The sequence below is a fragment of the Diceros bicornis genome, chromosome 19, assembly GCF_020826845.1.
Source record: "Diceros bicornis minor isolate mBicDic1 chromosome 19, mDicBic1.mat.cur, whole genome shotgun sequence".
Taxonomy (NCBI): domain Eukaryota; kingdom Metazoa; phylum Chordata; class Mammalia; order Perissodactyla; family Rhinocerotidae; genus Diceros; species Diceros bicornis.
This window is the reverse complement of record NC_080758.1, coordinates 33,048,283-33,062,318: the sequence shown is the minus strand read 5'-3', so window position 1 is coordinate 33,062,318 and position 14,036 is coordinate 33,048,283. Positions and strand designations below refer to the sequence as shown.

The window sequence follows — 14,036 nt, the reverse complement described above, 5'->3', positions numbered from 1 at the left end:
AAATTAAAATACAATCTTCCATGATGAGATCTTTTCACAGGTGCAGTAACCTCTCAAATCCCACTGAAAATAGATCTTAGGGGACTTTGCTTAAAAGTTTTCTTCCACTTCACATGTTTCATTAGGAAGTGTTTCTTCCAGTTCCTCAGAACAGACTCTTTTTTTGCACTATTGGATTTTTTCACATACTTGGTGATTTTGTTTTCTGACTGCTTATACTGAAGAAGGAGTTCTGTGTTTGTTCAACAATAGGATTTACGGTAGATTTGGTTGATTACTTTTCACCCAAAGCTCATGAATTGAAATTAAAATCCTTGAGGCCTTTGAGTTGGGCTCTCCTTGGACTTTTCTTCAGTTTGGTTCCATCTGCATCCATTTACCAGACTCTTGTTTATTCAGCAAGAACTCATCATAGATGTTCTTCTAACATTTCAATTTTATTACAGATCCTTTATATTTACATGACTGTGTGCTCAAAAGAAAGTAATGAAAATGTACTCCAGAACCTTTGATCACTATCTTTGGGAAGTGGGGTTACAGGTTACATTTATTTTTGTTCTGTCTTTTTATTTTTCTGTACTTTCTATTTTAAATGCAAATTACTTATATAAATGTTTTTTCAAAGCAGATGAAAATTGTGTTACAAATATTCAGTAATATCACAGTTTAAGAAATAGGAAAGTCCCTGTACTCCTCTAATACTAATATAAAACATTTCAGTTCCTCAAATTGTATTTGACATTAAAATAACAGTCGTAGCCAAATATATCTCAGTAAAAATATGAAAGTGCTAAAGCTACTGTGTGTTTACTACCTTTTGTCCTGTATAGGAGGGTTTTGCCTAGTAAATGACGTGGCTTGATGGATGAAATGTTCCAGAACATTCCATCCGTGGGGAGGAAAAATAACCACAATGGAGAATGACTCTCAGATGGTGGATTTAGGCCTTTGCCCCTGAGCTGTGCCCAGAAGTCTATAGTGGCCACCCCCACACTGCACCCCCAACAGACATACCCATTGCCTGAGTTGGGCCAGTGCTGTCTCCGGACACACACCTGGGCAAAGGGATAAGAAAACTCTTCTTCCGTTCCAGCCCCAACCTTTCAATCACTACAAATATGCTGAGCCTCAAAATCCAGTTTATATCACCTATGAAGCAACTATCTTTGGAGACTCAAAGATGCCAGAGGGCTATTTATATATGTGTGTGTGTGTGTGTGTGTGTGTGTATACATACACATATAAACACATATGTACCATTTATTTGTTTTGTTATGTTTTACCTCTTGGGCAGGAGGGACCGATGTGGCCTCTGGAAAATTGTGGGAATGAATTTGAAGCAGGAAGAATGACCTTCAGAGAGGTCCTGCTAGGAATGAGATTCTTGCCCAACAGAAGACTGTTAGAAAAATAAAAATATTTCACCTCAAGTAGCACCCTAATTATTTTTATTGTGGTTCAGTGATCAGTTAATGAGCTTTCCAGATAGACAGACCCTTGCTCAGATCTCAGAAAGTCCTCGCTGTGACAGAGGCCACCAAGTGTCTCCCAGGATCTATTCTCCCATTCTTACATGGTCACAGAATTTCGGAAGGGCATGAGACTACACTTTCCAGCCTTGCTTGTAGCTGAGTGTGATCATGTACCAGCCTCTAGCCAGTGAGCTGTAAACAAGGCTGAAGGTGCAACTTCTGGGTTGTGTTCTGAAAGGGTAAATATTTACCCTCATCATTTAGACAAGGGTGACATCTGAGAGGGTGAGAAAATATGAAAGCAGCCCGAACTCCTGATGACAGAGAACAGCCCAAACTTTGCAATGAGAGGAAATACACTTGTTTAAACCATTATTAATTGAGTCTCTGTTGTAGCAACTAAAACTATGTCCTAACTATTAGAGATTTTGTAGGTCAAAACAATCTGAAATTAGACTAGCAGTTCATACGCTTCAGTCTAACAATTGACCAGCTATACATAGCCTTGAGCGTGCTATTTAAATCTGGTTCTGTTTGCTTCTCTATAAAATGGAAATAATGCTTATCCAGAGTTGTAGAAAGGATGATAGGAGTTATGATACAGAGCCTCAACAAGCTAGATTCCAGTCTTCAATTCCTCTCTAGGCCTTGTAGGCACACACAGGTATTTTTATAGAACCACAACCACAGTGTATGTGCTTTAACTGGAAGCATTGGCCAGGCCACAGCTGAGACGTGGGTGTGTCAATCTGTACAGCTGTAGGCCCCATCCCTGCTTCCTCTGTGTTCTCTATGCTAGCCAAATCCTTAAGTGGCCCAAAAATTTCAAAGAGCACCCAGACACAATCACCCAGCACAGACACCCAGACACAATCTGTAAATTTGACCACCACCTGGGGCTTTTGGGAGGTAACCTCAACTTCCTCTACTGTGGGACTCAGAGGTCTACATGCATGGGAGGTGGAATAGGATGGGGTGGCGCTGGGTTACATTCAAAGCCAGGTGTTCAGGGAGGAACAAAGAAGGAGAAAGAAACCCATTATTAATTTAGGGTTTTTTCCTTTATTGAAGTTTTGAAACTATGAAAGTAGTATACACTTACTGTGACAAGTGAAACAAGGCAATCAAGACGAAGATGTGAAAAGTGAAAACGATTCCCCCCAGTCCCAGCCCACCATGCAGTGGCCGCTGTGACCCACCTGGGTATCCTTTCACAGCGTGCTCCTTGTTCAGCAGACTTACACAATCATAAATACACATGCACAAGGGTTGTGGTTGCCTGTTTGTTTTTATTGACACAGAATAGAAGCATACCTCACTCTGTAACTCACTTTTTTCACTTGACAATACAGCATCAGCGTTCCTACAAAACAGAAGATATAGCTTTTCTTTTCCTGGCATTTTATGCACTGAGATACAATTTAGCATAAACAAGATCTTATACACGCTGATTTCTTCTTAGTGCAGCCTTTTTTCCATCTTTTCTGTTTGCCTTCTTCTCTTCTTCCATTTTCCTCTCTCTCTGCTCATCCTTCTGCATTGCTCTACTCATCCATGTTAGCAACCTGCTTTGTATCATTCATACATTTCTCCATATTCATACATTTAACCATGTAAATATGTATCTACCTACCTACCTACATACCTGTACACACGCATGTGCATCAACACCACACATCTACATTCATTCACATTTTGTTCTTCTTTGTTCTACAAAAAAATGGATCATCTTATACAGTAGTCCCGCTTATCTGAGGTTTTGCCTTCCATAGTTTCAGTTACCCGAGGTCAGCTGCAGTCTGAAGATATTAAATGGGAAATTCCAGAAATAAACAATTCTTAAGTTTTAAATTGTGCACTGTTCTGAGTACTGGGATAAAATCTCGAGCCATCCCATTTCTTCCTGCCCAGGATGTGAACCATCCCTTTGTCTAGCGTATTCACTCTACATACGCTACATGCCCACCCGTTAGTCACTTAATAGCCATCTGGGTTATCAGATCCACTGTCATGGTATCGCAGTACTTGTGTTTAAGCCACCCTTATTTTACTTAATAATGACTCCAAAGCTCAAAAATAGTGATGCTGGGAATTTGGATATGCCAGAGAGAAGCGTAAGGTGCTTTCTTTAAGCGAAAAGGTGAAAGTTCTCAATTTAATACAGAAAGAAAAAAATTGTATGCTGAGGTTGCTAAGATCTATGGTAACTTTTATTACAGTATATTGTTATGATTGTTCTATTTTATTATTAGTTATTGTTGTTAATCTCTCACTGTGCCTCATTTTTATTTTGAGGAAGATTAGCCCTGTGCTAACATCTGTTGCCAATCTTCCTCTTTTATTTTTTTATGTTTTTAATTTTTTCTCCCCCAAACCAGTACATAGTTGTATATCAGTTGTAGAGTTAACTCTTGTATATGGGACACTGCCTCAGCATGGCCTGACAAGTGGTGAGTAGGTCCATGCCCAGGATCCGAACCTGTGAACCCCGGGCCGCCAAAGTGGAATGCGCGAACTTAACCTCCACGCCACTGGGCCGGCCTCCAACTGTACCTAATTTATAAATTAAACTTTATCATAGGTATGTATGTGTAGGAAAAAACAGTATTTGTAGGGTTCAGTACTATCTGTGGTTTCAGGCAGCCACTGGGGGTCTTGAAATGTGTCCTCCGCGGATAAGGGGGGACTACACACTTTTTGTCATCTTGCACTGTTCTCTCAACAATGTCTTGTGGAAATCCCTACAAGTCAGCTGGCATCACTCTAATTCATTTTTTCAAAATGGTTTCATAATATTCCTTGCTGAGGATTCACCATAGTTTATTCAAAATTCAGAGATATTGGTAATTTTCAATTTTTAGCCATCACACATAGCTACAATAAACATTTTTGTACATAGGTTTTAACAAATGATAAAATACGTTCCCAGGGGTGGGATTGGTGGGCTAAAGAGTACGTGTATTTTAAATTTTAAGGGATGTTACCAGATTGCTTTCCAAAAAACTATAATAATTCTATTTCCAACAGCAAAGTATGAGCATACCTCACCCCTTTCCTCATCCCTGCATCCCTGCCAGCAATGACATTGTCTTTCTTTCTTTTTTTTTGGTGAGGAAGATTAGCCCTGAGCTCACATCTGTTGCCAATCCTCTTCTTTTTGCTGAGGAAGATTGGCCCTGGGCTAACATCTGTGCCCATCTTCCTCTACTTTATATGCGACACTGCCACAGCGTGGCTTGATAAGCAGCGCATTGGTCCACGCCCGGGATCTGAACCTGTGAACCGTGGGCTGCCGAAGCGGAGTGCAAGAGCTTAACCACTAGGCCACCGGGCCGGCCCCCATTGTCTTTCTTTTAATTTTCGTCAGTCTAATAAATCTAACATGAGATCTCATTGTACTTTAACTTGCCTATCCTTCACCACTAATATGTTTGAGCAGCTTTTTAATATTTCTCAGCCATTTCGATTTGCCCTTCTATGAGTTATCTGTTCATATTCTTTGCTTGTTTTTCTTTTACATTGTTTATCTTTTATTTTGTGAGAATTCTCTGTGTATTATGGATATTTAACTCTTTGTTGATATCGCAAATGTTTTTTTCCCAAATATATTTATTTGTCTTACTATATCTTGGCAAGAAATACCAGAAATAAAGTTAATAGACAAATAAATTTGGGGGAAAGAATTTATAATACAGATAGAGAGTTAAATACTCATAATGCATAAGGAGCTTTTATTATGTTTATATAGTTAATTAAGTCTATCTGCATCTGCAGAACGAGTGTGTTTCCTGTTTTGGTTAAGATAATCTCCCCACCCCTAGGTGGTATGTGTAGTCTAAGATTTCTCTCTTGATTATTATTATTTCATGTTTTACATTTAAATGTTTAATGCTTCTGGAAGTTATTTTTATCATTGGTTGTTCCTCTAATCTATCTGTCCCTATTACGATGATAAGGCAAATCCATGTCAACTATTCTTTTCCTTATATTTACTGGTGTTTCTCAGGCTTTTATTTTATTTTTTATTTTAAAAAACTGTATTGTTTTATTACTACCAGCAGGAGTGGCCTGCACGGGGTGGTGCGCGCTCTGGGCTCAGGGTATGTGTAGGCTCTGAGGAGATGATGATTGGGAAGCTGGGAAGAAAGAGGGTAGGTTTGGAGGCCAGGCCCAAGGGATCCTCAGATTTGCTTCTGGGAATGGGTCGCCACGTTAAAGGAGTCATGGCAAGCCACAGCCATGCTGCCAAGAAGATTAAGAACATCTTGGAAATCTAGCTGCCCATCATAGCTGAGGTCCTGTTTCTGCATCATGTGGTCAAGGGCACTGGGATCCTTCTGGCTCTTTGTGATGGCAGCCAGTTCTGTCTTCATGAAGCTTAGGAACCTGCTCTTGGAGAGTCTGCAGTTGTTACCATCCTTTCCAGCATACTTCTGGAACACAGCAATCAGGGACTTGATGCGCCACTCAGTCTCTATAGGGCTGGAGATTTTTGCCTTGTTGGTGTTAAACCGGAGGCTGTGATGGGCGTGGCTGTGAGTGGGGAGTGGCTTAGAGAGTGGGCCTCAGACATTTATTCTTTGTTAACATTGTTTTAATCACAGCTTATCCAGTCCCTAAGAAGCCCTGTTAAGATTCAAACTAAAATTACATTATATTTATATGTTAATTCCCAATCAAGTATGTGGTATGTCCTTTTATTTGTTCAGAATCTTATTTTTAAGGCTTCCAAAAAGATCTTATAGTATTCTTCATATAGGTCTTATGCCTCTCATTAGATTTATTCATAAGAATTTAACAGTTTTGTTGCTATTGTGCACGGAATATTTATTTGATATCTGTTTCTCTGCGTGTATTATACAGATCAGATATTGATTTTTATATATTTGTCTTATATGTAGCCAGCTCACTAAATTCTTTTATTAATCCTTGTAGTTTTCTTTTATTAGTTAGATTTTCAATTCAAACAATTCTGTTGTTGGCGAAAATAAGATGGTTTTTGCTTTTCTTGCCAAATGTTTTGATTCTTTTCTTTTCTTTTTTTCTGGCCATATTGCAATTACTAGAGTTCTGAGACAATGTTGAATAATAGTGACGGTGCTGGGCAGCCTGTGCAGTTGCTGATTTCGGTTGAGTGTTTGTCTATTTAGAATATTTGCTATTGGATCTTGGTAAAGTCTTTATTATATGTTTAAGCAGTTTCCAATCTTATTTAGCATTTTAATTAAGAGTGGCTGATGGTTTTAGCAAATGGCTTTTCAATATTTGTTTTATTATATGATCTCGTCCTTTAATTTACTGTAACGAATTACATTGCTGGAGTGCCTGGTTTTGAACCGGATTTGCGTTCCTGGAATATAGTACACATGGTCACAGTGTCACACGCTAGGTACACGGCTGGGTTCTATTTGCTAGCAATCATTAAGGATTTTTACAGCCATATTCATAAAGGCAATTGATTATAGTTTTCTGTTTTTGTACTGCCATATCAGAATTGAGTGTTCAAGTTATTGTGGCTTCATAAAATAAATTAGGAAGCTTTAAATCACTTGTCCCTTTTCTAAAATAATTTAAATAATATTAAAATTGTTCTTCCTTCTTTAGAAGTAAACAGAACATGGCTGTGAACCCATCTAGTTCTGGTACCTTTTTTTTGGTGGTAGATCTTTAATCACTTTGTCGTTAGTGGCATTGAGTTGATTCCGACTCCTAGTAACCCTGTGTACAGCAGAGTGAAACCCTGCCCAATCTTTTTGAGCCATCCTCTCACCTTCTGGTGCTGTATCAGACAATGCTCTGCTGCTATTCATAGGATTTTCATGGCCAATTTTTTCAGAAGTGGGTGGCCAGGTCCTTCTTCCCCGTATGTATAGTTTGGAAGCTCCGCTGAAACCTGTCCACCGTGGGTGACCCTGCTGGTGTTTGAAATACCAGTGGCATAGCTTTCAGCATCATAGCAACATGCAGCCACCACAGTATGAAAACCAACAGACAAGCGGTGTGGTTCCCTGACTGGGAAATGAACCTTGGCCACAGCAGTGATAGCACCGAATCTTAACTGCTAGACCACCAGGGCTGACTCTTTAATCACTACTCTCTTTTATTATGTTAATTTGTCTATTCAAATTTCCAGTCAATTTTGCTAGAAAATTATCTGTTTTCTCTGTTTCAAATGTACTTGTATAGGGTTAGCTAAGTAATCTTGGATAATTTTTATTTTATACTTTTCTCCTTTCTTCATTAGTCAACTTTATTAATTTCTTCTATTTTCTTTTGCTTTAATTTTTTGCTCTTTTTCTAATTTCTAAAAACTGATCATGATATTCCTTTATGTTTCTTATTTAATAATGTATAGCCTAATGAAACGCTATACATTCTACATTTTCCTCTGAATACAGTTTTTGCTGCTAATAGGTTTTGATATGAATTGTTCTCCTCTTCATTGCTTTCTAGATAGTTTCTAATTGCTATTTTGATTTCCTTGGATATCTAGAATTTAGTTCCTTAATTTCCAAGTAGTAAAGTTTTTTGATTACTTAAATAATTTTTAAGATGGAATTCTCCCCACATTTCTAATAATTTTGCTTTATATATTTAGTTTCCATGCTGCTTGGTACTTATACGTTTATAGTCGTGCTAATAGAGCCTTAGGCAAGAGCTAGTTAATGGACAACCTTGTAGGCTGTGTAGTTGATGTTGATGCCTCATTCTCTATCCCCTTGACCCACCTGACTTCACCTGCAGCTACAGAGGAAGACAGTTTTCAGCACATTGACAGCTTCCTACCAAGCATCTGTACATCTTGCTTTTTCTCTGCTTAAGGCTTGGGCATCATGGGAGTTTGCTCAACTGAAGGCAGGTGTACAGATGCCCCCAGAAGTGGGGGATACAGAAATTTAATCTCAACTAATGCAGGACTGGTGTGAATGGGAAGTGCCCCAGCCTTCCACCCTCCAATGGGATGACTCTAAGGCATGTTCCATACAATTTCTCAGAGAACTTGCAGGATTGAGCTCCAATTGTCCACAGAGGTAGCCTGCTTATTATTGCACCTTTAATTGGCCTTCCTCCCTCCCTTGTCCCACTTCCCCACCCCCTCACTGGTGCTTCCTAGGATTACCTCCCAAATAAATCACGTGCACCCAAATTCTTATCTCAAGGTGTGGTGATTTCAAAATATGTTCACAAATTCTTTGACACTCCTTCCTTCAAAAGGTGGAGCTAATTTCCCTCTCCTTGAATGTGGGTGGATTTCATGACTTATTTCTAATGAATAGACTGCAGTAGCAATGACAATGTGTGTCTTCAAGGCTATGTCATAGAAGACATTACAACTTTTACTTTATTCTCTTGGATCATCCACTCTGGGGGAAGCTAGCTACCATGTTGTGAGGACACCCAAGAAACTCTATTGAAAGGCCCATGTCGTGAGGCAGAACTGAGGCCTCCTGACAACAGCCATGTGTGTGAGCCATCTTAGAAGTGGATTCTCCAGCCCCAGTCAAGCCTTCAGATGACTGCAGCCCCTCTTGATATCTGACTACAGCCCTGTGAGAGATCCTGAACTAGAACCATTTAGCTAAGCCGCTCCCAAAACCCTGGCCAACAGTAACTGTATGAAATAACCAGCATTTATTACTGTTATAAGCTAACTTTTGTGGTAATTTGTTATGTAGAAATAGTCAGTTAATACACAGAGTCTGCTCTTGGGTGAAGCCAAACTAAGACATAGGAGGCTGCAGGACCTAATCCTATAGGTACAGGAAGTTACAAAAGGATTTACAGGGAGAAGCTCCCACCTCCAACCAGCAGACCCCACCTTGCGTCTTTTCTTTCTTCAGGATGCCCATTCTCACCCATGGCCATGGCTTGCATTATCATCCAAGGTGGTACACACAAATTGGATATATGCAAAAATGAAACATTTTGTTTATGAATGACTGCTCTCTTCTTGATTCTAAGAACCCATTAAAATTTTCCACTGGTCCTCCCAGTACAGGCAGTCCAGTAGGTAACTTTTCAGTCCTGTTCAGGATCTGTGCAGCACAGCTCCTCTGCAGGCTCCCTCCCCAGCTTCCTCCCCCTCACTCTGGGTTGCTCACCAGCTCCACAGAGTGTGGGGCCACAGCACAGTGCCACAACCCTGTCTGTGTTCTCAGACTCCTGGCTGCTCTTGCTGCACAGCTGCAGATGTCTAGGTGGTCTTTTCTCTCCACGTCAGGGCCTCTGAAGCTGCCTCTCTCAAATGGGATGTCTGAAGATTTTGCATCTTTGAGTGGAGTGCTTCCCCCAGAACTGAAGCCATATCCCACCCACCGCCACCCCGATTCCACCCTAGGGGAACTGTGCATATGCATTCTTGGAAAAGTCTCCTGAGGCGGCCATACTCATCTTGCCATCCCAGATGGCATCCATGGCTCCCAGAGACCCTGGAAGTGGTATGTCATCTCACGATTATCCCCCCTTCCAATGCCTGTAGCACTGGACATGTTGTGGGGAGGAGGGCTGTCTTTTCATGCACTCCATACAATGGACAACCTTCCCTGCTGTGGGAGATGCCGTCAGTGTCCACTCATACCCTGGGGCACTCGCCTGACTGAATCTGCTCACTGGGAACCTTTTGAGCAAACAGGAATTACCAGGGGAATAGTGCCCACAGGAGAGGCCCTCAGGCAAGGGCTGAAGGGAATCAGTAGCCAGCTCCCTCATCCCTCTGGTGGTAGCTGAGGTGTGTCCCGCTCTCTCTTCGAGTTCCCAGCAGGACTGAGCCCCAGTTGCCCACAGTGGTGACCTGCTCCACATGCTCCATGTTGGCGTCCTTCACTTCCCCACTCCCCCACCTCCCAGCTATGCAACTTGCACTTGAATTTGTGTCTTGGGGTCTGCATTTGAGGGAACTCAAACTCTGACACCCACCCACAGTTATCACTGAACTTCACAGGTGGGTGGGAAAAGGGGAGGTTGGATAGTCCTCTGAAGCTTCTACAAATAATTTTCTCAAAACAAACAAACTAGAACAAAAATCCTCTTCCGGCCAAATGCAGAGTTTATCTCTTCCTTTCAGCCTCTCTGAACCTGAGTGAGAATTGTCCTTTCATGTGGCAGCGTGGTGCCCCTTAAACTTAGTCACATGGGGTCTGATGTCTTCAGGGGTCCATGTCAGGGTGCGGGGTTAGGGAAAGGAGGACAGATGTCCCATGGTGTCACTGGTTATGGCCACAAGCAAATACGTCATGAAGCCCTCTGGTGGGCTTTAGTGACTGGCTATTCTAAACATTTACCCAAACCTTAGAGTCAAGTTCCAGACCCTAGAGCCAACTGCTTACTTGACATCACCTTCCCTCTCCACCAAACACACTCCAGCCCCACTGCATTCACTCATAATTCCTCCTACTCTGTCATCTCCCATATCCAGCCCATCACCAAACCCTGTGGGTCCTGCCTTGCAACCATCTCCTGAATCCACCTTCTTCTCTGCACATCCACTGTCACCGCTGGTCACACTGATTAGTGTTACCACGGGTCACACTGAAAAGTGGTTGTATCACTTTTCTCAATTCTTCACCTGTCCTGAGTCCATACCCTTTGAATGTGACTCTAGTTCCTCCCACTAGAGGTGGGGTATACTTCCCCATGCGTCAACTTTGGGCTTGGCCATGGGACTTACTTTGGCCAACGGGATGTTTTAAAGACTTAAAATGTGCTTGTGTGGTGAGGCTTGCTCTCTTGTGCCTCAGCTGACTATGAGAACATACCCTGGCTAGCTCACTGGTCTCCGGAAGATGAGAGAATGCAGAGCAGAGCTTCAGTGCTGCAGCATGAAGCAGAGCTGTCCCAACTGCCCCCCATAAATGAGAAGTGTTTTCAGCCCTGAGTTTTGGGGCTGTTTGTTGCACAGCAATATTGTGGCAATACCTGACATATACCCCTGTAGTCCAAGTAATCACAATTTTGTTCCTTTACTTCCATAATAACCTCTTAACTGGTTTACATGTTTTAATCTTACCTCTTGCTAATCCATTCCCTAAACAGTAGCCACTGTGACTTTTAAATTGTAAATCAGATCACATCTTTTCCTAGTTTAAAAGCCTTCAATGGCATCCCATTGCAATTTTTCAAAGATCAAGTAAAGCTCTTTTAATGATATAGTCATTCAAGAATTTAGGTGTGTAGATCTCAAAATGATAAACAAAAGGTAGATGCACTTGTCAAGTAAAAGAAAGAATTCAATAAAAATTGAGAGCAAAGAGAGCCAGCCCTGATGGTCTAGCGGTTAAGGTTTGGTGCTCTCACCGCTTCGGCGGCCTGGGTTCGCTTCCCTGTCACAGAACCACACCACCGGTCTGTCAGTTGCCATGCTGTGGTGGTGGCTCACATAGAAGAACTAGAAGAACTTATAACTAGGATATACGACCATGCACTGGGGCTTCGGGGAGAAGAAAAATAAAGGAGGAAGATTGGCAACAGATGTTAGCTCAGGGCAAATCTTTCCCTGCAAAGAAAAAAAAATTGAGAGCAAAGAAATCCTGTGGCATCACTCCTACAGATACAATTTCTCACAACAGCATTCAGAAACAATGCTAAGTTTATACAAGTGCATTTGGGACGTCAAGCAAAACCAGAATTAAAGGAAGCTCTCAAGTTGTGCTACACCCAGGTCTCTGTTTGGGACTCGGTGGTGGCTTCTACTGTGTCCACCAAGCTAAGCTGGAATTACATTTCCCAGAATTCTCTCCACTATATCAGGGTTGGCCACAAGAAAAACTTATGCAAGATTTGGAAAGAGAAGTAAAACAGCAGCAGCAGCAGCTGTTCCTGTTGGAAGTTGGGTGCAGGGCCCAGGTGCCACTGCAGCTGCTCCTGCCGCCACCCCTCATCTGCTGGATGGCCTCCTTGGCGTGGGGCCAGTCAGGCCAACGGCTCCTCCTCCTCCCATTGGCTCCCCTACATGTGCAGCTCCGAGGCTAGGGCTCCAGCTTCTGCGGGTCACCCACAGATTGTGCAGGACAGACGCAGCTTCCGGTTTGTCCGCGCGGTTCTGCTGTGTCTTTGTGGGTTTCCATTTGTCCTCTGTCCCCCACTTTGTGTCTGGCTTTTCTTTCCAGCCTGCCCTGGCTGACTCAGGGTCACCATTGAACACAGAGGCAACAGCCTTTCGTAGACTTCTTCGTTATTTCTTCAGCTGTGTGTTTCCCGGTTTGTGACTTTTTTCTGATCTTCCAATGGTCTTCTTCCACGTTACCTCACCAGCTTCTCCCACAAGGGCGTGAGGTCTAATTGCTATAAAAAATCCATTATTTAAGGGCATCTCACTGCCATATGAGTGAAACCCCAAACTCCTCACCGTGGCCCACAGTATAAGAAGGCACCACCTGGCCTCTCCCTCCTCGTCTTGTGCCCATCTCCCTGCGCCCTCCTCCCTGCTTGCCTGGGCACTATTTTCACCATTCCCTCAGAACAAGAGCCAGTTGGCTGGACATTGGAAGTTACAGTCTCTGCCCAGTCACTTAGCTGCTTCAAGACTCTCCTGCCCACCCCTTCCCTGATGGCCTGGGTGTGGGGAGGAAGAGGTTAAAGTTGTTGGAAGGCCTGGGCAGCCCGTGCCTGTTCTCAATCAGGGGCACAGCAGGAAGGCGTGGGGCTGCTTGCTAGGTTGGGGAAGGCTCCATAGCAAAGCGATTAGGTAAAGTGTGGGAGAGAACACGCTGCACGTTCACGTCTGTGCACGGAGGAGGGTGGGAGGCCTAGGGCCAGGAGGAAGGGGCGGTCAAGGCCTCAAAGTTATGAAAGCTCTGAGAGTTGGCTTTGTGACTGCAAGGATTTGGCCAGCTCTGGGTGGAGGGTCAAACTCTCATGCAGGGCGGGAGAGGGCCACGGACGGGTCCTGCTGGCTAGGCTGTCCTGCCCTCCCCTCCTTGGCTCCATCCAGAGGTTTCTTGGCCCAGGAAGCATGTCTATCCTCCAAGAAACTTCCTCCAGTTGGCTCCCTCATCTGGTCTGCATCTCCATGAGAGAGCTGGCGTTGGCTCCCGCTCTGGCCCTGCAGTTTGGACAAATGAGGGGGCAGGAGAGCTGTGTTCTTGAAACACCACAGATGCCCGGGACCACGACTCGTCTTGAATTTGTTTCTTAGCTGCGTAAGTGGAACATAAAACACCTCTTACCTCCCACCTTCTGTTCCAGTTGCACTGGGCCACATGCTCTTCTCCGACTGGACCAGGCTTTGAACCTGCTGTAGCTCTGCCTGGATGTCCTTCTCCTTCTAAGGAACTCCTGCTCACCCTTAAAGCTTGATCCAGATGTCACCTCCTTCCTGAGGTCTCCCCTTATACCCCTAGACCTGTCTTCCTAGGCACTTCTATGTAGCACCTGAGACCATTAGAGGGAGGGTCTCTGCCATTAGCATGCACACAGAGCACCTGGCCATCTTGTTAAACTTGAACATGGTCTGAGGCCTGGTTCTGTGTTTATAGCCAACTCCTAGGTGATATCCACGGACCACACTCTAGCAGCAAAGATTTAAAGCTTTTATCTCATTCTCTCACTTGAATTTTTAGGCCAAAT

The 14,036-nt window shown here is 43.1% G+C and overlaps 1 protein-coding gene across 1 annotated transcript; it reads right to left on the bottom strand.

Moving 5' to 3' along the window:
* Nucleotides 1–5,653: 5,653 nt before the first annotated feature.
* Nucleotides 5,654–9,338, bottom strand: LOC131418209 (protein S100-A11-like). The gene is made up of 2 exons (XM_058562205.1): nucleotides 9,292–9,338; nucleotides 5,654–6,005 (listed from the first exon to the last, which is right to left on the bottom strand). The coding sequence occupies exons 1-2, from the start codon at nucleotides 9,336–9,338 to the stop codon at nucleotides 5,654–5,656; spliced, it is 399 nt and encodes a 132-aa protein (XP_058418188.1).
* Between the last annotated feature and the right edge of the window lie 4,698 nt (nucleotides 9,339–14,036).